The sequence below is a fragment of the Larimichthys crocea genome, chromosome XXIII (genome assembly GCF_000972845.2).
Source record: "Larimichthys crocea isolate SSNF chromosome XXIII, L_crocea_2.0, whole genome shotgun sequence".
NCBI classification, from domain to species: Eukaryota; Metazoa; Chordata; class Actinopteri; family Sciaenidae; genus Larimichthys; species Larimichthys crocea.
In genome coordinates this window covers 18,274,756-18,300,012 of record NC_040033.1, presented here as the reverse complement: position 1 = coordinate 18,300,012, position 25,257 = coordinate 18,274,756, and the positions used below count along the sequence as shown (strand labels likewise).

The following is a 25,257-nucleotide window of genomic DNA, read 5'->3' as shown; positions in this document are numbered from 1 at the left end:
AGATACTGTGGATGTGCAGGGGAAACTGTTCACACAGCTTTGATGATGCAGATTGAGTTACAGCCTGCGTGCATTCAGAGGCATTCATGCAGACTTTATCTGCAGCGCTCACAGACAGGAAACCGACGGCATCCACCTTTGTTTGTATTTGTTTAATGTGGAGAATTCATTCAGTAGCAGTCTGTTCTCTTACCCACACACACACAGATGACTCTGTAGATAGTGTGTGTTTGATCTTCAGGTGTGATACACTTACTGATCAAACTCTGTGACGCTGCCTTGTACTATCAGTGACAACATGGTGGAGTATGAACTGGAAACAGTGGATCCTTATTCTATTCCTCCAGTCCAGCTGAGCTTCTCATGCAGCTTCTCAGCCACGTAAATAAAACAGTTCTGGAGGTAGGAACTGTTCACACACATTCTTCATCAATACAAATACATAAGATATACTTAGAAGTTCATTCTTGGCCTTGGAAATAGTAGTTTGACAAATAATCTTCCTTTAAACACGTGTGTTCAAAACCACATAAAGAGACAGAGAGAAGTGTTTTTTATCCTCCTTATATGTTTGTTATGCACCAAAAACACCAAGGCAAATTCCATATATGTGAAAATCTACTTAACAAACTTGATTCTGATCAAAACTATGAAGTGTTTTAGATTCCTCAGAGTTGACACCTTTTGTGTTGATAACAGCTTGTTTACTTGTTTACTTATGACAACAACATGAACAGAACATTAAATAAATAAAAAAAACTGTTGCCATGTTTTTCACCAACAGGCTTACACTGAAAGAATGCTCCGATGTCTCAGTAAATGGGCAAACACTAAATAATGTGGATAAATTCAAGTACTTGGGTGTTACCCTTGACCGAACTCTTAGCTTTTAATACCATGTTAAAAAACTGAGAAACACACTGAAATTTAACCCAGCTAACTTCAGATACATAAGGAATTCACTCACAGTTGAGGCTTCCAGTATGTATATGAATGCTATGACTATACCACATTTTTTATATTGCATAACAAGCTGGTCTCAGTCAAACAAAACAGCTCTAAAACCACTTGAATCATTATATGAAAGTGCCCTCAAAATCCATGATAAAAAGCCACAGTGCTACCATCACTGTCATATACTCAATAAATATGAAATTAAAAATTTAGAGAATCTAATGAAGCACTCAAATGTCTGCATACTTAAAAAAATTATTCACAATGCTGCAGCTCTCCCCTTAAAAAAAAAAGTTGTACTCTGAGAAGTCAACAAGAACAACAAGATCTGTTACAGGGGGTGAGCGTAGTGTACCCCAACGCAAAACTACATTTGGGAAGTCTTCATTTTCTTGCATTGCCATGACTCAATGGAATACTCTGCCAACAGACATTATTTCATGTAAAACTCTCCATGCCTTTTCACACCTTGCAAAGCATTGGCTACTGTCAAGACAAGAGTGTACACATTGATGAATTGAGTGTGTGTGTGTGAGTGAGTATGTTTTGAGGGTCCCTGTCCTGCTGAATCTGCTTCAATGTCTCTATTTATCTATTTTATATATTGTTTCTTTATTATTATTATTGGCCATGTCCTGTTATTTCACTTAATAATTTCTTTCTTTTTGTTTTCCTATACTGTCTATGCAACATTCCATCAACCTGCCCAGGGACTACAGGTGGAAAATGCATATTCTCTTGTACAAGATGAATGTTTTATTGTGCGCTGTCCCTGTCTTGAAATGAATAAATTACAATTACAAAAAATGACAAAGCATCAGATCAGATCAAGAACTTACTCTGACTCTAGAATAAATACTGAGCATCAAACGCTGTCATGAAAAGGTAATATGGATCTATTCAGAGCAGATGTTTTAAACTGAGGTTCTATTAATCATCATTGATTATACTCATATTTAGAATAAATACTGAAGAGCCTTCTGGAGTCTGAGCTCATTTTGTTTCATTCATCTTTCAAACTGTCCTCATGAATGTATGGAATCTGTTTTTCATAAACTCAGCAGATAGAAATGAGATAATAAACGTTGAACTGGTTATCTTCACTTTATATGAAGGTCTTTACTGCCCTCTGCAGGTATGACGTAGTATGACCTGTGACCTGAGAGCGATGTTCAAATATTTAACATCTCACTTAACACATTTTTATTTATTTTTTAATGTTTGTATACAGTTATGATCATGATTAATTTTAATCAGTGCTGCATTTAAAAATAAAATCTTTAATAAATAATTCTGTCATAAAGTAATTAACTGCCATCAGTAACTTACTGAACTTTAGACAAACTGCAATGCAAAGAATGAGAAAAATGTATGCACAAGTCTGCACAACAATAGATAGATAGATGGATAGATATATAGATAGGACGCTGATTTTAGAGTAATATAAATAATAAACCAAAAATGTATGATTGGTTACTTTGATGTTTACATTTGTAATGTATAAATATAGAGGATGCTTAAAGACACAGGCTGCATTGATTGCGGTGATCTGTATGCAAAGCAATGACATACTGTATGTGCTATGTGTGTTTGTGATTTAGTGTTTTGTCCTTTCTAAGAGCCTATAGTGTCCAAATGGAGCAGTCCATACTGTCTGAATTAGATTGGAAATTCAGAGTTATTTATTCAGTGGTGGGAGGGCTCCCTTTCCTCTACTTGGACCTTGATAGCACATCGTCCATAGCTGCTAGAAGTTCACAAACACAGAGCACCTTTAGGTACAGTATGAACAACAGAACAAGGATCTGCAGTACAGAAAACCAGCAGCAGGGGGTAGCAGAGGTTAAAGGTTAAACCATAGACGTGGAAGATGTATAGATATATAATCTTAATCTACATTATCTTGTCCAACGACATTCAAAATTGCAACTCAAATAATTGAGATTGATCGTTGAAGTACTTTTAAGACCAAGAATGTCTTCAGTCACTGCCCATGACAAACTGAAGAAACCTGCTCAGAGACGTCCAACACGTCTTCTTATCAAGTTAAACCCAACAGGAAACGGAAACTAAGGGGACCATTAAAAACCCAAGAACGTGGCCCTGGAGAGGCATATTTTATTTCATTTGTCAATATACTTCAGGAAACAATATACAAAGCAATGATGTGGTCAACTTGACTGAATGTGTGGGTGCAGTTCAGTTATAGACTCAATAGATCGAGTGGTGGGGGGGGAAAAAAAACAAACAGGCCTGTATGCAGCTGAGGACCCTGCTCGTCAACAGCAGGGGGACAAACCAATAAGAGGGATGGAACATGCTGGAAGGAAAAGAAAAACAGCCAGTGCATGACTCGCTTGTTGAAGATCTCTTCTTGTTGGTCAAACAGGAACAGAGAAAACGTGGTGGGGGGGTGTGAGACTTTCAACAAGGCACTCGCATTATGAGGCAAACCTAAGAAGTCCAATAAAATAACCAGTGCTCGCTTTAGTTGAACATGTTTATTACAATACATACATTTCACATTTGACCTTGTGACCTCTCGTTGCCCTGCTCTGACACAAGAGGTGATCCACATACATCCGCCTCTAACCTGCTGCAGCTGTAATACACCGCCTCCTAAAACCGGGGTGTCAATGAAAACGTGTGGATATCACTGTGATTTACTGCTCGTCACTACAACTCTTATAAATAAAACCTTTTTTTTTAATTATTATTATTCTGCGTCCTCTTCTTAAAACTCCACTGCATGTTAGCGACTGTACAAAGGAATGAACCAGGAGGGAGAAAGAGGAACAAAAACGGTTTGAACAAAAAAAAAACTACAAGGAAGGTGTGAAGTGTTGATGTCTCAGGAAGGAGAGGGTGTGTGTGGCAGGGCAGGGGCCTGAGGGGAGAGTGGGGGATGGGGGGTGGGAATGGTCCAAAGCAGCACACCATCACATCTCTTTAATTTTTTTTTCTAAATCACTCACTCCATCACACCACCAGGCACTGTTTTTTTTTTTCAGACTGGGACATGCAGGGCCACCAGAAGCTGCGAATAGATCAGTGAACCGTCGTGACAGAGCTGCGCAGAGGGGATGTTCAGCACGCCTGAGAGCTTACGAGGTCGCCCGGAGGGGGCGCAGGGAAGAGAATCCAGACAGAGTACTGTGGAGGAAAAAAAGAACGCCGTCGACACCGGTGTGTGTTATGCTTGGTTATGCTAGGCTTGTGTGTAAATGAACGGCTTCAAACATCCTCCTCTGCTCGCCGGTTCAGTGATCCACCAATTGACAAAATGAAGCTTTAAGTCTGCAGACGAGTTAACATGAAGGAAAGGCTAGCTAATGAATGTAGCCGCCTAGGCGTTGATTAGTTTGGATGTCAAAAGCTTTGATAGGCATGGCTGTCCATGGCTTCAATCTACAAAACATATTTACAACATAGATAATAACATCTACAAGAAATCTACAGTTTTTTCCGCTGTGGGTTTTTCTCTTTTTTACAAAACCGAGTCTTGTAAACCACCCCACCCTCCTCCTCCACCCACCAACAGCTCTTCATGTTTCCCCTCTTGGTTCTCCCGGCCCAACGGTCCAAAGCCAACCAGCTCCTTTGTGTATACGTGTGTGTGTGTGTGTTGAGACTGGACTCAAGAGGAACTGAACAACTGCTCTCTATCCTCCATCTTCCAATTATGTGCAATGGGCCCCCTCCCGCTCCCAACACCCACCCACCCACCTTCCTCTTCCTCCTTCTCCACCTCCCCCTCCCGCTCCCGCTTTAACTTGCAGAAGTTCTCAGACCATGAATGAATTCTGGTTCTTCAACTTTTCAAGTTCTTTGATTTGCTGTCTCAGAAACAGTATCCTGTGGACAGAGAGCAGACGTCATCATCAGTGTTCTGGTGGGACAGCTTTACTGTGCATGCACTCCTTCAGACTGAACACACACACTCACCTTTGCTCACGCAATGTTGCTTGGATTTCACACACTCTGACCAAAGACCGGAGGTTTTTGAGCTCGGTGCAGTTCTCAGACATACAGATGCTCCCCATGGTGTGAGCCTCTTCACGTAGTCTTGATGCCTTCAGAACACAAAATGTTGCAGTGAGTGACCACGGTCAGACAAAATGACAGTTTTACTTCCAGCGCAGATGTTGGCGGGACAGACCTGTTTCTCTGCGTGTTCGGCGGGCCAACCCTGTACGTGTTTGATAAGATTCTCGTTGAAGTGAGCGGCGAGGGTGGGGGTGAAGGAGCAGGAGGGCCGGGACGCTGAGGCGGCGGGGGGAGCGGAGGCAGGGTTGGGGGCGTTGCTGCTGCTGCTGGAGGCGACGTGGTTCGGACCCGGAGAGGGACTCCTCTGGCTGCTGCATGAACACAGGTTAGAGATGCGTGTTAAACACAGAGAGAGCCGGTCACAACACACTGTTCTCTGCAGACACGTGCAGGATCACAGCTCGTCTAAACAACCAAAGCTTGAGCTGAGGAAGTCTTCGAATGATTTGGATGACAGAAAACAAGTTTGACTGTAAGCAGGACAGAGCAATGATGTGAAGCACAGTGGGGTGTATACAGATACGCCTCACTAATGCCTAAATGCCTGCAGCTGTAATCCCACCATGTCTGAGTGAAAGTCAGCGTTAGAGATCAAGGAGTGTGAACACTCAAGTGTTCCTCAGAGACTGACTGAACTGACAGGAGTCAAGTTTGACTCTTTGAAGTGAAGAACACTGATGAAAGGGATTCTAACACCAACACACACTGTGCGCCAAACAGCTGCCAAAGACGTGCACAGAGAAACAAACAGCCGAGCTGTCTCCACAGAACTGACTGGAATATTACAACTGATTAAAAAAAAAGACCACAAGCTGGCTGCTTTTATAAAACATCACAGAAGTAATGCATTAAAAACAGAGAATGAAGCTCGTTGTTCCGCCAGTGACCAGCAGATGGTGCCACAGCACTACACAATGAAGATCGCCTGCTGAGGAATGAATGAGTGTATAGATCTGACTGGAACGCTCGTCAATGGACTCACAGTGTGACTTTTAGAATATTTTAGACAAGAATGAAAGTTTTTGTGGAGCAGACCAAGCTGTACACAGTCAACAGAAATATATATTCCATGATAAGAGTTGCTCTGCTTATTGTTTGAACTTGTTGTGTGGTTGTACCCACCCTTGGCGCTGGATGGTGCGCGGGGAGGCCGTGCTGGCATCGTGACTGTGCTGCTTATCGCTGGAGAGGGACTGCTGGGACGAGGGCTGGGGATGGGACGCCTGCTTCACTGACTGCGTGCTCAACTGAAACAAACGCAGCAAAACAACGTCCACGACATCAGCATACAGAGTTTACACACAGGCAGTATATTCTGAGTAGGGTTGCAAAATTTTAAAGTTGGAAACTTTCCATGGGAATTAATGGGAATTTACAAAAAAACCCCAAAACAAACAACCAGATTTCATGCAGGTACACTTGAATATCTGCTATTGCTCAATCACATGCACATAGCACACTGCTTACTGCAGGCCACGCCCCCTACCTGCACAGGTGATTTCTGTACCTGGACCACCACGCCCCCTACCTGCACAGGTGATTTCTGTACCTGGACCACACTCTACATAATATTGTTCAATAAAATTATTCAAACTTGATAAAATCCTACTTACAAATGAATCTATTGAAATGTTTTTTTATTTTATCATTTTGCATGTCTGCTCATGACAAAACAAAATGTTTGTATTCATGTTTGGATATGATAAGGTTTGTTTAAATTACCCCCAACTTCCAGTGTATTCCCATGGAGTTTCCAAAATTCACCAGCTTACCGCCCCATGGAAATTTTCCAGAAATTTACCAGAAACTTTCCACCCTTTTGCTACCCAAATTCTGAGCGGCCTCAATCATTCCACAACAACACACTTCACTAATGGACCAGTTCATTACAAGTGTGTGCTTGAGATGCCATGTGACTCCGTGTATCTGTTCAGTGGACTGTTTGACACATCTGATTGACTCTATTTTCTTGCGTTTGCTACTTCTCATCTAACTGGACTCACACCAGACAGCCAGGCTCAGGTCAGAGCATACAGAGTCTGTAAACATTTGCCAGCTGGTGAGCTTCCTTTAGCATGTACAGTAGAGGCATGTGTCTATTTCATTGTATGAAATTCCACAAGACACTGGAGGACCAAGCAAAGCTCAAGTTCACTGGAGAGTTATTTTTCCAGGCAAAGTCTCCCAACATTCATCCAGCTGGCTGCTTTTCCCACCCAACTGGATTGTTTGGAGCGCTTTGTGCCTTACTTTTGGCTGCGAGATGACAGGCTGCGTGCTGAGGAGGGGTTTAAGAGGACCAGCGTTGGTCTGCGGTGTGCTGATCCTTGGAGAAACATAAGACCTGGGCGATGAGGCGTCCGATGTTAACGACATAGGCGACTGGTTCGATTGCTGAGCTATTTGACATACACAAAGAAGAAGAAAGGTGATCTAATGGATCAATACAATCTAACACATTTAATACCCAGGAAGACAACCGCGGTATGAGTAGACAATGATCAGATTTTCTCTTAGCTGGTGCTTGTACATTCACCAGACCTGTCTAACTCACAGGAAAGCCAGAGAGTTCATCCATACATCGCTGAGTATACATGCATGTGAGCTTGTTTACCTTGGTTGGAGAGTTGAGCAGCTTGAGAGAGGATAGTAGTGATATTGAAAGCAGACGGTCCAGCAGTGAGGATCTTATGGAGCATCGACTGTAATGAAGCTTGTGTGACAGCAGCTGTGAGAACTGGAGAGAGACACACACACACACACACACACACATATATATCAAGTCCTGCTACTGGAATGTTTCTACACTGCATACAGTCAATTCAACATGTCCTATACAAATATGCTGAATAAACTGTGGTCCAACAGACTGCACATGCATTTAGGAGAGTGGACTTCAGGTGAGCTGTGGCGTTCCATTAAACCCTGATGAGCTGGATTCTAATTCAAAGGGAGGTAATGCAACTCATGTATTCAGTCCAACATGGTTCCATCAGTTTGATCAGCAGGTTAGTTTTAGTGCGCAGCCACAGCATGCATGTTTCAGCCATTTGTAGTCTCAGTCTTTTGGTAAGCATTACTTTAGCATCAGCCCAAAGGTCAGCTCAACAATAGTCATCACCGACTGACAAACAACAATAATGCTAAAAGGCTGTCAGTGTTTCCCAGAGAGCAGTGCAGGCCCGACAGGTCAAAATAAAAACAACGCTTGCAAGTCAACCTCTGTCCCGGTCTGACCAACTACAAGGACACAATACTTTGAGATTTGATTGGTATGTGAAGACTTCCAAACATTTTCATGTTTATCCTGGTATCAGTTTTTTCACACCATGGACTGGACAAATAACATCTATCTAAATAACAACTATTCAAAACAGAAATACCACAAACACAGATGTTCTGTTCTGTCTCCTCGAGAAGATCTGCGTCTTTGTAACTCAACAAGTCTGAAAGGTGTTTGAAGATTCTATAGTATTTCAGGAAACATCCAGTCAAACTCACTCCGTTTTATTTTTATCTTTGTTAGTTATACAGTCTGTACCCGTCGATTTCTAAATTCATCTTCCTCTTCATTACTCTGTAATACAAACCCTGCCGTCCAGCAGTGACCTACAAAAAAGGCAGAATTCTGGCTTGTAGATGGGGCTGAGAGAGGGAGCGATGTTTGAGACGAGACCCAGAGATTTTCACAGATATCTACTCTGTAAAAGTGTTTGTATGTTTCACACTGAAATTTCTACATGGTATGAACAACAGTGATGTATTTATGCTTAAAATGTAACAACAATGTGAGCAATGATAATTTGATATTTAAATCTGTTAATAGGAAGTTTTTCCTCAACACTGTCACCAAGTGTTTGCTCATGGTGGGATTGTTGGGTCTCTGTAGATATAATTACAAATAGTACAGTCAAGACGTGCTCTGTATGGAAAGTGTCATGACATAACTGAAGTTATGAATTGGCGCTATATAAATAAAACAATGAATGCTGCGCTCATTCATGTTTTCCTTTTCTGGATTTAAAAAAAGTCAAAAAATAAAAATGATAGCCCTGCTTCTCACCCCCACACAGCATCAACTACCCTGTGGCAGCTGTAATGATGAAGTCATCAGTGCATACACACAGCAGCATCATCATGAGCAATGACCCTATACTGTATATAAACATCTGCTAAACAAACCAGCATGCAGTCAGGTCCACTGTAAACTACAGCTTAAACCTCAGCAGTCAAATAGAGATTTTAATAAACGAGGAAAGACCAGAGCTCGTACAATGCGTCTCAGAAGAATTGCGAAATGCTAAGACAGACATTCTTTTCATAGTCGAGTCAGACGGTGTAGCTTCTCCTCGTCCAGCACAGTGCAGAGGTTCATGTGCTGCGGCTCCTTCTGTTGGATCATGTAACTTCTACACTGAGTGGAAAACTTGGCTGACATTGTCGGGGGCAGCTTACGCGGACTGTCAGTGTTGGCACAACAGTGATTGTCTACTCGTTCATATGGCTCACAGCAAACAGCATGTGCTGTATACTCTGCTCGTCACATGGTTAAACAGCATCTGAACCCCTCACCCTCTATCTTCCGTGCCCCCGCCCTCCAGCAGCTGCCTACCAGAAAAGACCATCTCGCGGCGTGCGTCATTATCGCCATACTCTAAATGACTGTGTTTCACCTCTCTCTGACGACAGCTATAAACACTTCTGCCTTCCGGCGTAGGTGTACAAACAAGTTCTTTGTAAGCGTACCACAGCCATGAGGCACTCTGCACCCAGACATCAATACAAACACCACACAACTATGGGCATGTCAAGTTAGACCAGCATGAAGGATTACCATGCCTCAGACTCTGAGCAGCACAGCATGCCATTTCAAAGCGTCACCCTGTAACTAGTGCTCATAAAACACAGCGGCTCAATGTAAGCACGCGGCGTGCATTTTTTCTTCACCTTCATTGATTTTCGCCATGTCCACACTGGCGTTGTTTAGCTGCAGGGCGGTCTGAAGTGCAGGGAGAAGCTGGCGAAGCAGGGTGGGGTCCTGAAGTAGTGGAGGGGCGGGGGACTGCAGGACCGGGGACACTGGCACCGTGGAGGCCGACGATCCGGGGGGCCCCGATGACTGGTTCAAGCTCCCTGAGCCTGAGGATGACGACTGGGAGGCGAGGGTCGATGCAGGCTTCTCCACCTGGGTGGACTCTGTGGAGGCAGCGGAAAAGAGGATGTCACATCACTGTGATGCAGTTTCTTTCTGATGATACTGTACTTTTATTTATACCTGCAGATGGATGAAATCACACAAACTATGAAACAGCCCTCTCATTCATTTGAAGTAGACGTGTTCACAGAGGGCTCGGACTGCTCTCTGCTAAAATCTGAGACAGGTTCAACCTTTTTGCCTCAGAGTATTGCGACTATTTACCTAACAGTTGTCCCTGACAAGATCAAACTGTTGCCAATGTGATAACTTTACAGAAGAGTAAAAGCCTGCCTGTGCTTACTACAGACAGTGATGCAGTGTTCTGGTATCCGATAAGCATTAAACACATTAATATGCGGTGCTAAACAAAAAAGGAAAAAGTCTGAACCAAACTATTGAATTTTTCTATTTATCTAACAAAACACAGCCATTATGGCCTCTCTGTGTGTGTGACACATGTAACTGAAAATAAAAAGTCAGTTGCGTCATGTAAACTGGGAGGTAAGAGTACGTGTGTTCTTCCCGAACCGCTCGGTACAGGACGTCTGGTTCAGGATGTGACTTCCTCGGTTCGGTACATCCTGTGACTCGAACAATTACTGTCAAAATAGTCTATTTATGTTTACTACTCGCACAAGGCTCCCTGCAGTTTTATGGTTTATCACAAAATATAAAAAAAAAAGGATTTGTGTCAAAATATATGCCGATATTGTTTAAATGAAAACTCAAAAAGATGAATGAGATGGGGCGACGTTTAGCTCGGTTGGTAGAGCAGCCGAATGATGAATTTGTCATTCCCCATCTCTCTCTCTCTCTCTCTGTATTCCTGTCACTCTTCAGCTGTCTGTCGGAAATAAAGCTTGAAAAAGGCCAAAAATAATCTTAAATGACATGTCATGTGGACTGTTTTTGGAAACATGACTCATGACATACAGTGACTAGCAGTGAATGATTCAACTTTGTCCCCATGATCAAGTGTTGAAAAAACAAACAAAAATATGAATGAGCCAGAATATCAAATCTCAATACTTAACGCAATATATCAATAAGTATCATGACCGTATAGAATTGAGACACACATCTCCATCTGTCCATAACACTTCTTTATGACCTGCTACAGTCTGAGGTGTCCACTATGATGCAATGCTGAGCCCTTTCTGTCTGGACGACACTCCATGTGGATCAGAATGACTTCAGCACCTTGTTGATGCATACAAAGAGCAGACACCACACATAACAAAACCAAAATACACTCTTTTATAGTGTTGGCAGCCGAAAAGAAGCACATACTCAACGACATGCAGGCTACAGTAAGAATTAGATCGCTTGACAACACACTTTTACCTACGTAAAAACTTTAGAAACAGATCGATCAGAAACAGTTTGCGTGGAAAAGACGAAGAAACTTTGGAAAAAATACTAAATTAGAATGAAATGGTGGATGATGAACGGTGGAGGTGGAGGTGAGTGGACTTCAGGTGAGCAGTGGCGTTCCATTAAAACCTGATGAGCTGGATTCTAATACAGCTGTGAAAACTGCTTAAAGTTATCCAAATGAGAATAAGAGTTTGATCGCCAGGTTAGTCTTTAGTGCACAGCCACAGCATGCATGTTTCAGCCATTTGTAGTCTCAGTCTTTTGGTAAGCATTACTTTAGCATCAGCCCAAAGGTCAGCTCAACAATAGTCATCACCGACTGACAAACAACAATAATGCTAAAAGGCTGTCAGTGTTTCCCAGAGAGCAGTGCAGGCCCGACAGGCCAAAATAAAAACAACGCTTGCAAGTCAACCTCTGTCCCGGTCTGACCAACTCTTGAATGTGAGTGCCACTGTTATCAGAGCCTCTTTAGATGACTGCAGAACACATGCATATGGGATGCAGATTAGCTAATGCGACTATGGCGCTGTGAGAAAAAAACTCTAACAGGAAGAAAAAGGGCAGCAGGCAGAAGTTCAGTTTCACTTTTCTTTTCCGGTGGAGTTCTTATGTCGGTGCTCGACAGGAGAGAGGGTCTCACGATACAATAAAAAGCTGCTTTATTAAATAAATGATCACAAGAAATCATGTGTAAGACTACGAACCAGCCGCAAAGATCCAAGCAGCATTAAGCCAGCTTGATATAGAACACACAAAAACAATTGTACAGTTACTGAGTAAATGAACTAAGTAACTAAATTCATTTTAATCCGTGAACTCTCTCTCTGTGAACTGGCACAACGCTGGTTTGAACTGTGGCGTGATGACAAATACCTTTAGTAGGGAAGCAGACTTCAAGGAGAAACACTTGAAGGCACCAAAAATGTCAATAAATAAACATGTTTTTATGACGCCATGATGAAATTTTTCACTAAGCCAAGGAGGATGAAGCGCAGCGATGAATCACGATTGTGATGTGCTGATGTTTGGAAAGGTCATAGGTTAGTTACACAGTTTGTTTTTATGCAATCTGCTCCTTCCGATAACTTTAAATTGCAGACCTGCTGCTGCACCACGTCAACAACACGTCAACATCGTGCCATCCCACACGCCTCGTCTTACGTACCACCCAGACCTGATCTGAATTCCTGAGCCACTGAAACACTGATTTGTGGATGGAAAGATGGAAAACACATCCTTGATATTTTGGGCCAGCTCAGCCAGGCAATCAAACATATACGCATGCCATTTATGATCAGAGGCAGCAGAGCGATAAGCATAATACGTGTTGGAATACTTACTAGCACCGGTGAATCCAGGGGCTGCCGATGCTTGCATAGCCTCCCTTCTGTAGTCCCTGTCTTTGGGGAAACTGTTGACGACCGCAGTCTTTGTTGCCTCTTTTTGCCTCTGTTCTCTGTGAAACGCAGATACAAGCATGCACAACAGATATCAGGCAGGTATCCAGGTACCTTTACACGACACTGATTAAAATGAAGTGCGGACAATCGTGCCGCTTGGGTGAACAGGTTATAGCTACCTCTCGAGCCATTCTTTGGGCTTCTCCCACTGCGACACCTCTGTCCTGCAGTTGTAATAGTATTTCTTTCCAGACGAGCTGATGTGCTCCGACCAGTCGTCACCAGGTTCGTAAGGCTGAGATAAAGAGGGAGTATTTAGGAACATGAGGCCAGGCAGACAGAAACCAATTGTATGTGTGCATTTGTGTGTGTGTGTGTGTGTGTGTGTGTGTGTGTGTGTGCGTGATGAAGAGATCTGATGCAAGAGCTTGTAATGTAATCTGAAAAGAGACAGAGATACAGGGGGTGGCAGATAGCTATAGCTGGGCTGTTTTCACAGAAGCTTTCAAAGAGTGGGAGGAGGTTTATTTCAGAGACAGCTCAGGACTGTTAAGGTTACCAAAGTGAAAAAGTTTGCCATTGTGCTGTGCCTGCTGATTTTTGCTCATTTCCACCATTCTGTTGCCATATTACACCACCACCCGGAGCCTCCGTCACATTAGAACACTCCACTTTCTTTGTGTTTAGGTCAATATTGTGCGGCAGACACAGAACGAGACAGAGCTGAGCTATTGCTGAAGCAAAGGCAGGTTGGAAATTTACATTTAGCTTTTATCCAAAGAGACTAACAAATAGGGAAACAATCAAGGTACAGTGTGACAAGGCCATGTTAGTGCAGCAAGAAGTACTGTGACAGTACTAGAGGGGAGAGATTTAACATGCCCAGTTGTTGGTAGTGTTCTCTGAAGAGCTGGGTCTTCAGGAGGGTTAACCATCAACAGTGTGCTGTTGCAGAACTGAGGTCTTCAGGGCATGCTGCTACTCCATGGTTACAATTAGACATATGTTAATATATTGAGTATTATAGACCTGCCCTACATAATGCAGTTCCTTTCTAGGTGGTAAAAGGCCATTTGCACTTAAACTTTACTCCAGGAACCCAATCCTATTTGTGTTTGCTAAATTAATGACACAGAAACCTCATTGTGAGTTTGGTCTTAAGCATGTCAGAACAGAACATTACAGGACGGGAAACAAACTTCAATCACGCAAGAATAACAGAACGAAAACATTTTGGTTAATTAGAGAGGAAATGAAAAGACAGCGATGTAAGCGTGCTGATTTTCTTTGACAGTAAGTATCGGTGCGTTTAAGGTTTTTCTTTACATCACGAGCAGAAAACAAAACCTCAAACATCAAAGCTGTGAAACGACAGAACAGCAGCTACAGCCAAGAAACAATTCAGACTGCTTCACTGGAAACATTTAGTCCTTGAGAAGACAGAGGCAGCACTTACTGTGTCTGAGGTCTTGCTGGGGTTAGAATGTGAGTTGGAGCTATGAAGGGAACTGTGGTTGTGAGAGTTTTCTTGTGGAGAATAACTGGTCCCTGAAACAGAACACAAGCAGAGGGAAAGACACCGTCAGTAACGGCCAATAACAACATCGTGCCAAGTCCATGGACGTAAGTGTGAAAAGCCCAGCTGAGAGGCGCGCGCAGCACGACGCCATGAACGCTCGCTGCTGCCGCAGAGAAACACACAAATGAGAAAAGGCGGTCACGTATTCGGTACTGAACTTTCAGATGTATTCTCAGCAACAATAAATACGCCTGTGCCAAGGGAGGAGGACGTAGTCAGGTCCGTCGTGACCAGAGAGAAGAGGGAGACGTGGATGAAGTTCCTGCAAAGTGTGCACGCTAACGTAGAATTAGCTTTATTCTGCATATTCCAACTAAATGTGGATTACAGCAAAAGTCACATTGAGGTTTTGATCCTAAATTTGAGATCATTTTATTTTTTATTTGTTCATTTGTTACAATTCTGATGAAACCTGTTTTGAGTCTATCCAGGATCAATCAATCATTGTTGCTGCACCTGTCCGTCTGTCTCCGTACTAAGCGTCTTCCTGATGATTCCGATCTGAAAACACTGTCAAGACCACAACAGGTACGAGAACAAGTGCAGCGTTCAAATGACAAGACCCGACATGCTTCTGCTCATCCCATCGTCTCAGCTCTACCCGACTATTATTAGATACTACAAGTGTAAGCACTGCGGGATATTTTGACATTTGTAACATTTTTTAAATTGCTTTGGGGGTATAATTATGTGTCAGTGAGGCGAACCACAGCAGGCAAGTAGAAATAAAAGACCTCTGGTGACAAGGGTTTCTTACATTCAGCAGAAGGTGAGGAGGGACGCACTGAACACCATCGACCCGTGTGCCCATACGCAGCAGTCAATGGCAATCTGTACACTTACAGAATGTGCAGCTTTCTGAGGCGCGTCTATTAGTGTCGAGGAAATGCTCCAGCTTGTAAACTGTGATATTAATATGGTATTTGACTAATTTTACTGGCAGCAGAGCCATATGAGAATCACCGCGGCACCGTCACCTGAACATTTGGGAAACAAGCTATCTAACACTTCACCCAGGTGCAGAACGATTCTCACAACTTTTTAGTGATAACTTCAATTTGTTGTCCTCATCATCTGAAACCACGTGTGCACTGCACAATCCAACATCTGGTCATTCAGCAGCTGTCAGCTTCAAACGGTTTCTCTGTTTCCGAACTGTAAAGGTCACTGCTGAGATACTGTTGATGCGCTGGGTGTTTTACAGATATGTCATCATTTTGATCCATCCGGTCACCTTTCTGTTGCATTTAATCTTACTGACCTTTCATGTTTTTATCTGATGGTTTAACAGATCACATTAGCTCCATCGTGCTCGATGTAATATCAAGGATGTGTATTGAGCTCACAGTTGCTAAAGTGGCACATAAATTGGGTTTCGAGCCCCCCAAATGACGACAACTTATTTTTCAACTTAGTAAAGAACTACTCTTATACTTTGGTTAGATGATCACAGTTTAAGACAATCAGCTGAGCCACTTTAATAACCGGGAATTACATAACAAGCGTTGTCCTATCAGAACAATCCGGGCTGTTTTTGAAGGATTGTTATTTGCTATAAAAAGCCCCGCCGCATTTCTTCTCATGTTTTTCTGCGTGGGTGTGTGCGCCATCTGTCAGAAACCGTGCACTATGTTCCATTTAAACACTGCAACCGCAAAGTGCAGCAAGTGACCCAAGAGTGAACCACAGCGCACACAAAAACAACAGCAGCCAGGCGTTTTAAATACTGATGCCAGCGCACGCCAAACGATGGGATTAAGAAACGGTTTCATTTCAGCGGCGTTTGTCAGGAGAACCTGCTGCTAAACACATTTGAACTTCAGAAAAGGGAGGCTCTTCAAATCATGTCCAAAACTGATCCACAGTATCATCCGTCTCTCTATCGACTGTGTTATCTATACACCACATTGTACAGGGCATGGCTGCGATGGGTTCCCGCAGTGCAGCGGCTGGTGAAACTGATCACGGCTGTGCTAGACAATGTTTATGATCCCGCCAGAAGCACAGCAGCACGTTACAGAGGCGTCCAAGAAGTGGCTCTTCGCTCTGCTCCGAAGAATACACAGCTGTTCTATTTTTGACGAACCAGCAGCACAGAGCAGATCGAGCTGGCCACAAGTCAGACACTGAAGTGGCATTGAGATTCCGGTCATTTCTCGACATAAATCGACCTGTGCAGACTCCTGCTCGAAAAAAACAAACAAAAGGGAAACAACTGAGCTACGTAGCTTACTTAATTACAGTAAAAGCACATAAAGGGAAAATGACCAAATGTAAACAAAGCAAAATATGCTTCTGAGAATTCGGAGAATGAAGCTGTGCGGAGAACTGACCAAAACAGCATTGCGGCCGCAACGTCACAAAGCTGTACCTGGTGAAATTTAACGAGGCTCCCTTGTTAAACTGACTTGACATGTTCATAATAGTGAAGATCCAGACAGCAAACTGTAAAGTTCATGTGCAGTATGTTGCAGTAAGTATCAATGTGATATGAAGAAATGTTTAGTCGGTAGATTCTAATTGTGATAAGCTCGGTGATTTCTCAAGAAAAGAGTCACTGGTGTTGGTCTTGGTAGAAACACACAACATAACCGCACACTGGGGTTAAAGAGTGAAGGATCTTATCACTCACCATGAGCCTGAGAACAGAAAGCACATCAATATGACAGCCGCCAAAAGTCTCCCATTAGCCATTACAGAATCAACTTCAATATGATCTGTGGCTGGTGGAAGCGACAGTCAGGGCCAGCGAGAAATGAGAGAGCTGCTACCTGAAGAGTTCTCTTGGCTGATACTAAACGAGTGACAAGAGATCAATCAGCAGAGATTCATTAGCCTCTGAGCTTCAAGAGTCCAGGCATTTTACGACCAGTAAATTAAACCCATCCTGTCAATCCTGTCTATTAGAGGACAGCTTAACTATTTAAACTTCTACAGAATTGTTCCTGCTCTATTATTCTAACAACTTTGGGATAACACTCAGACATCTAAATAGTTACAACTGGCTTGAGAATTACTCAAGTATTACCTTGAGTAGTACTTATAGTACTATGAGTATTTTTGAGGGATGCTGCGAGCTGCCCGTGTCTATCTGCACAGAGCAGCTCGAGCTGCTCAGACAAAAAACTCAAACTACGGAGCATATTCACACATTTAGAAGCACACAAACCAGGAAAAATGACAATATCTGGGCAAAACACTCAGCTTCTGAAACGGTGCTGGTGTGGTTTGAAGTCACGTGGAGAACGGACCAAAGCGGCGTTGCAGCCGCGATGTTTAGGCATACATTTATGAATAAGAGGAGAAAAGCTTCAGTTAGGTTTTGGAATTCAACAACTACTCTCACACTGTCAACCACGCACCCTGTCACAGCCCGTCGTGGCACAATGTCACCACAGCTGCTGCAGAATCATAAAGAATACATGATTACATCAGCGACGACACAGATGGTATATCTGCAGGTGTGAAATTACAGGACATGGTTTATAATAGACTGCACTTTCTCCAGCCGGAGATCAGAAATCAGTTCTACGATGGGAGCCAACAACTTATAAAGAGCTCTCACCTGAATCATCAGACCATCTGATGAGTTCCTATGACCGTGAATGGTTTTCCCACTGAACAATGTACAGAGTTGGCAACAGGAAAAAGAGCTCTAAAAAGGGCAGGACACATTATGCTGCATTCAGATGGATTCATGTTAGTGGATGAAAGCTGGACAGCGTAATTAGGTGAGGTCGGCGGAGAATATCATCAACGCTAACGGCACACAGCATCGCCGTCCTCCGTGATTTACGCAGCTCCCTTACACCAGCGGCAGACTTGGGGCAGCATTAGTGGTGTATGACGCGTCACAAGAACAACATCCATTGTTTTCTATGGCAGCCTGCACGCTGATCTCATCTGTTGTGCGTCAATGCATCAGAATACACCGTAGTCCTGTTCACAATTCATGTAAGCAGTCATCTTTTGCTTCCTGGATCAGCACGTTCTGGCTAATGTTTGTGTGACGTGTCAAGTGTGGGCAACATGTCAAATGATGCAGGCCATGTGCGTCACGCTGAACTTTAAGAGTTCACTTTCTTATACCCTTAAATCTCAAACGATCAACAATAAGACTGTCTAAGAGGAGGGAGAGGAACGTCACTCATCAATTTCGAATCCCTTATCAAATATAAGTCTAGTTGAGTTAACGTCTGTCATCAACTTTCAGCTGAGATCACAAACGTTGTGCAACGTGTAGCTGTAACCCTGAAAACGAGGTGAGCGGCTTTGGTCGACAGCACTCCTCAACAAACTCAACTTCACACATTTCAATACCTGACAGCTTCTCAAACGTTTTCATGGCCACATTCGTTATGCACGGTTACACATCTTGCAGACACAGAGCAACATCAGCTTTATTTGGAGTTATGTTTCTGGCCACCTGATACATATATGCCCAATAAATATATGCCAGATAACAGTCTGATTTTAGCTTTGTTTTAGTCTGCGCCAGTGGAGTGAGATCAGCTGGGTCTTGTGATGCTAAATAGTTGGTAGCGAGCAGTGTGTTTGGTGTGAGCAGCTGCAGCTGGAAACAGGACTGATGACGGCTGAGACTGAACCAAAACAATAAAAGTTGTGGACCAGAAAACCAAAACACTGAGCATGATGTGTTGAAAATCCCCTTCAGCTCTACGAAGGGTTTCTGCATCTTTAGTCATTTAGGCTATTGTACATAGACATGTATTGTTTATGCAAATTTAAGTTTCTTTCCAGTCTGACTTTAAAATACTGAAGATGTGGAAAGTACACGTTGCAAATAGGAACCAATGCATCATCTGTTTACACTTTTGTCTCAGCTAAACATTGAAATCAGATGGTAAATCTCCCTTTAGGTTACCTTTGGCTGATTCATTGAAATCCATGTGTTTTGCTACATGCAATTATCATATCAACTACTGCCAAACGTGTACATCAATTAGCCAGTATCAGTTGATATGGCCCTGTAGTAAAGATATCAGTATCAGCACTCGTTTCCGATACATGGCAATTTAAAAATTGTTTATTTTCGGTATATTAGTGCTGCTATTATTAACATAGTGAGAACCAACACCAAGTCAGAGAGATGAGAAGCAACTTTCCATAATGTGAAAAAAAAAAAAAGCTGGTGCACTAATGGTTCTAACTAAAAACTGTCAGTAGAACGCAGTGAGCGCCATAACTGAGCAGGTGATGGAGTCGAAGCATAGTCTTCATGGTAAGTTGTTAACTTGTTCTTGGAATACAGTTTTGGAAGGTTAATGAACAATGAGCTTCTTATTTTCCATTTTCAATATAACCCCAACATGAGTCTGTCCCTGACAGCAATCAGGTCGCTCATACAGCCGTTTCCTAAGTCAGCGAGGTAGCCAGGCAGCTACAGTTTGTCGTTACAGTCAACAGAAGGCAGCAGATTGGAAGGTAAACTTCAGAGCATCATTCTGTAGCACAACAGTGCGGTGGTTTGAGTCTGTCGAGTGTTGACTTCACACGACTTTGTTACCTAGTCGGTGAGATGCAGTGCTGTTAAGTGAGTAAATAACATCCCTATATTTTACTCCACACAGTCACAGAGAGTTTCAGAAGTCTGTTTCCCACCAGATAACGTTACTTTGAAAGCTTAAAGCAGAGACACTGTTCAGGTCCATTACACAGAGTAAAGGTAGGCTACCTGTACTTTACTTGAGTTTTTCCACTCTCACTGGCTATATTTCAGAGAACACTGTATGTTATAAACCACTTTACACTTTATTCATTATTACATTACTGCTCATTTCTAGGATTGGGTGACAACTTATGTATTCAATTATGTAACATGTTAAAACACGTAGGTTAAATATTGTTTATAAAGTATTAAAGTTATTTGTTTAAAAAAGCTTCTTCTAAGTACCTCTGCATAGCCATATTGGTGCAAAACTCCATGCACAATCCAGAATCTAGGATTTTGTCAAAGATTCATGATGACGGCCACCGTATCATCAGTCAGTGATTTTCCCCTCTATAATCAGTCTCCCTCATTGTTCAGGCTCAAACGTCAGCACCACTTATGATGTTCTGGTCTTCAGAGACTGTCCATGATTTATATTCATCGAGTATAAAAGACCATTTTGCTCTTTTGACCTTGATACATGAAAATATACATTTAATTTTAACGAGCGATCACTTCTTGTATAATAACCACCTGACCTGCAATGTTATGACACTCTAAAGAGACCTTGATGCTGTCCAACCGACAAAGCACTCAGTTTACTGGCTACAGTTGATCCCTGACTGGCTCCACATAATAGCCTGACTGCTGAAATGATGAAAGCTCAAACTGTGGCGTCACTGTCAGAGTCTAAAGACTCAGTCACAAGTTCTATTTCAAATTCCAATCGTCAACACTAAATCTCTGATGGGAAACTTTGCTTATTTTGGTATCTTAAGTAGCACTTGCAGATGAACAATTATATACCACCTGAGCACGCTGCCCGCACCCAGAAAAGTCCCCCGTGTTGTTTGAATTACAGATTGTACCCATTTATAATCCCTGCATCCACGGATCGAGGGAGGGGTGGCCCACGCATCTCTGATCAAACCATCAAACTAGGCAGTGATGCTCAAATATGACTCAAGATTTCAAAAACATAATTTAGCATACTGTTTAATGTTACAAAAAGGTTGGTGACCAGGCAGACATTTTTTTCCTTGGACGAGCCAAAACAGCACACATCCCACCTCGCAGTCACCTACGAGCCAAAGTGTTTGGCGGTCAGTTGCAGCTCAGTGTGTTCTGGTTGATATGTTTTCTACCTTTTGAGCCAGAGGGAAAGCCACAGCCCTTTATCTTTGGAGGGCGGAACAAAACACGAGGTTTGCAACCTCGACCCTAGCAGCTCAAGCTCAGCGTTGCAATGAAGCTTTCTCGTTAACCGAAATATGAGGAGGAGGTTTTTTGTCCCGTCTTATGTTTGTTATATGAATACGAATATGAAACGTACAAAACTAACTCTGCAGCAAGATTTAAAAAGTGTCAGGCATACAATTTACCACTTTCCATCAGTAAACATCCACTCTTTTACCTCGTCAGTGAAACTGGTCAGCTACTGAACAAATTCAGATGCAACCTCTAAACACAAAAACACACTTATTCCCCTTCACAAGAGATTTCCTTCGACACCAATATAGAAACCACAGAGTTCAACTAACTGCTGAAGTTCACTGGTTAAAATAAAATGCTTCATGGTTAAAGAGAAACTGGGTATGTTGCTACTAAAGACGCATCAGTTTTATTGATGCTTGTTTCATTTAAAAAATACCACTGAACACCTTCTACTTATTCAGAGAAGTAAACATACTTCTGTCTGAGGGTGAAGCCGTTTTATACTCGATAACCACCGTGTCTCACCTCCATCCCTGTCTCTGGCCCGGTGTGTGTGGACAGCCTTTGCTCTGCCGTGCCCCGTGCCGTCGATGTGTTTGTTTTCAGGACTGTCAGACCTCCTGAGCATTTTGCAGGGAGGAGTGACATCTGAGGAGTCTCGCATCTTTTCATGTCGGTGGTCCCCTCCTGGATGGCTCTTGGATGAGTATTTGAGAGTCTGCGGACACAGAGGAGACGCCTCACTACAATCTAACATCCTGTGCTTTCATACTTTAATCATCATCATCGTCATATGGGTCTCTCAAACCGGCGTCAGCTTCTTGTTAAACACCACGCCGAAAGTAGGCGTGCATCAGAGTTTTTAATATTTCAGGAATTAATTTGCAGAGCTGATCTCCATTCATGCGGCTGATTTATTTATGAAGGCAGCAGAGTTATCTCTGTCGTTTCTTTGTAGTGCCACATTAAATACACGCAGCTAGGCTGGTTTGACTCTATGGTAGTTTCTCACTTGATAACAATGTGTTTATGAACACTGACACATTTATAATCTCTGATAATGGCGAAGTAAACATAACATTTAGCAGACAAACTAGTATTAGCCTTCCCTGTGGCTTATTACTACATTTTGAATTTAATTACTAGTACGTCGTTTTGCTGTTTATGTCTGAAGTACTTTAATGTTTCAGGAGCTTAGCTAGCTGTATCCTTAAAATGACAGATTGCGGTCAGGCCCTAATCGGACTGGCTAGCAGTGGAGCTAACACTAACAGGCTATCATTAGCTTTGAGCTGTAATAAAACTCGCCTGTACCTTCACCAAAACACCTCAATTCGACGAATACATTCAGTCTGCGTCGTCTTTACCTGACGACATTTACGTTAGGCAACATTTACAGCGCCCAGGCCGCAATTTCAAACAAAACTATTCACTTTTCACGTTATTTTCCGCACTGACTTGAGGCCTAGTGTGCTCCCCTGAAGCCTGAACTAGAGTGTCCATTTTAATCTTATTTGCTTGCTACCCGAGGTAGCAGGCTACGGTTAGCCAACAAGTACCTGATAGGGCTGAGAATCTCTTCGGTCGCACCTGCAAACATAAAAGAAAAAAGTGTTTGTGAACAGAAAGCTTCAAATGTCAACGTCGAGAAAACAGTCGAAAGTGCCGCAACAAGCTGAACGTGCAAGTTTCCAGACACTTATTTTGATTTCAAGAAAAATGGCGGATTGTCAAAGCGTAGCTACGAGGAAAAAAAAGCAACATCTGAATAAGTAACATTAAAAAAAAAAAAAAGATGTTTACCCATCGCCGAGTCTCGGTTGTTTCCTTGCATACATTACCATCAATGCCGTGTTAGTGTGTTTGGAGTGGGATGTGAAAGACTGATAAACGGGACTGTGTTTTTCTTGTTGATTCGGCGACCCCGAAAACCGTACAATTATTTCAGCCTAGCTTGTGGGTATTTCAATGCTATCGGCAGCACTGGTCGAAAGAGCGCCCTCACTCAGTCCATCTCCCACTCAGACACACACACACTCGCACACTCGCACAGCCGAGGCTCTATCTGCCGAGGAGACGTAGCAGTGGAGCTGCGCGCAGGGTTGCCAGATATTAGCCGTTCACCAGCACGGGAAAACCTTTACAAGTCAACGACACTGAAGAAAAGTGCGCTGTAATCATACGGGTCTTATGCCGCACATTAAGTTCTGTTGCTTGTTTGTTTGTGTGTATATTTTTTTGTTTAGTCAACTACTGCTTACACTGAAATATTTGCACATTTGCTAAATATGCGCCGTGTTTGTCACGCGCACGTTTATATGGGATTTAATATGAAAAAGGCAAGTGAGCTAAAGTGTAAGGATTACATTTTTGCCGATGGCGCTCACGCGAAATTAATTATTTCATAAATTACCATCAAATATGACTGACAAATGTAGGTATTGGACAAATCTGGCAACCTTGGACTGCGCACCCCCCCCTTTCCGATGGCAACATCCGGGACACACTGGCTTGGAGTCGAGCAGACTCCAAAAGTTGTCAACTCGTTTGTTTGTGCTGGTGGATAAAGTGTCATGTTCTGTCCATATTTGTAATTTTAACTATCACAGTCATTTATGCGGATAGCACATATGCAATAAAGTGCTGTAGGTATAATATTTTATAGGCTGTTACAGGCTTGTATTGAGCAGTGGCTTGTTCTCTTCTGACATCTAGAGGTTATGCTGTGACATTACAGGTTTATCTAGAAATCAAAATAATAAATCCCCGCAAAGCTAATTTTAGTTGGAAAAATATTCTGCACACATCACCATGGTTAAAGACAACAGTAATATTGTAATATAGACATAGCAATGTAACATAAAACATAAATATAGTCTGTCTAAGAAGAAGCAGAAGTACAACTATGTAGGCAACAAGTCACTTGGATAAACTCTAAGCCTGTATCATTTACACTGAGGTCTTTGAAATGAATCAGTTTGTGCTTGCAGGGCAGTCTCTTCACATTTTGTGGCTTGGAGCAGGTTTTTATCAATGCTTCACACTGAGTATCTGTCAGAAGAGGGCTGCTGGGCTCCATTGTTCCCGGACAATATATCCCACATCATATCCCAGGCAGAGGACAAAAGAAGCTGCGGTTCAGCGTTCTGGCACACAAAACACTTTAATGTGGGGACAAGGGAGCACAAAAAGCGGGTTCTTCCATTGTTGGGACATTTCTAGAAATTGGTCACACACAGATACACACACACACACACACACACACACACACAATAAGGTAAAATGCTTTCTTCAGGCGTTCAATTATTTATTTGCTGTGTTTAATAAAAAGTCCATGAATGTGGGATTTCACACGATCAGTGGTCAGCTGGATCACTCACATACACACAGAAGAAAGCACGGATCTAACTTTGAGATAAATTAATGGATAAACTTTATTATATATTATATTAATAGATATATATATATAATATATATATATATAAATATATATATATAATTCATCTTTAGTCATAATGAGCTCACATCCTGCACAATGAACTTGTTGCTTTGAGTCTTGAACATGTCCTGTAGGGGGCGGTATCAAACCACCTTTGTGTCTCTATATAAAGCAATTGAACTCACTAAGTGATGCCCGGTTACATTACTTGACTGCGCCTTAGTAATAAATAAAATACAATCAATAAAAAAGACAGTTAAATTAAACTATAAATTAAATTAAACTATTAGAAAAACATCTGAATAAAATGTTGTTTCCCACTGGACCAGAGTACAAAAACTGACAAAACATAAAAAAGAACAATCCAAACAAAAC

The 25,257-nt window shown here is 42.4% G+C and overlaps 1 protein-coding gene across 1 annotated transcript; it reads right to left on the bottom strand.

The window, feature by feature from the left end:
* Window positions 1-3,052: 3,052 nt before the first annotated feature.
* Window positions 3,053-23,543, bottom strand: waca (WW domain containing adaptor with coiled-coil a). Its single transcript, XM_019260394.2, has 13 exons — window positions 23,247-23,543; window positions 23,003-23,033; window positions 21,969-22,161; window positions 14,435-14,526; window positions 13,158-13,273; window positions 12,919-13,034; window positions 9,949-10,197; window positions 7,616-7,738; window positions 7,252-7,400; window positions 6,124-6,248; window positions 5,114-5,312; window positions 4,900-5,027; window positions 3,053-4,809 (listed from the first exon to the last, which is right to left on the bottom strand). Exons 1-13 carry the CDS (start codon window positions 23,285-23,287, stop codon window positions 4,740-4,742), a joined length of 1,632 nt encoding a protein of 543 aa, XP_019115939.1. The 5' UTR covers window positions 23,288-23,543; the 3' UTR covers window positions 3,053-4,739.
* Window positions 23,544-25,257: the final 1,714 nt, after the last annotated feature.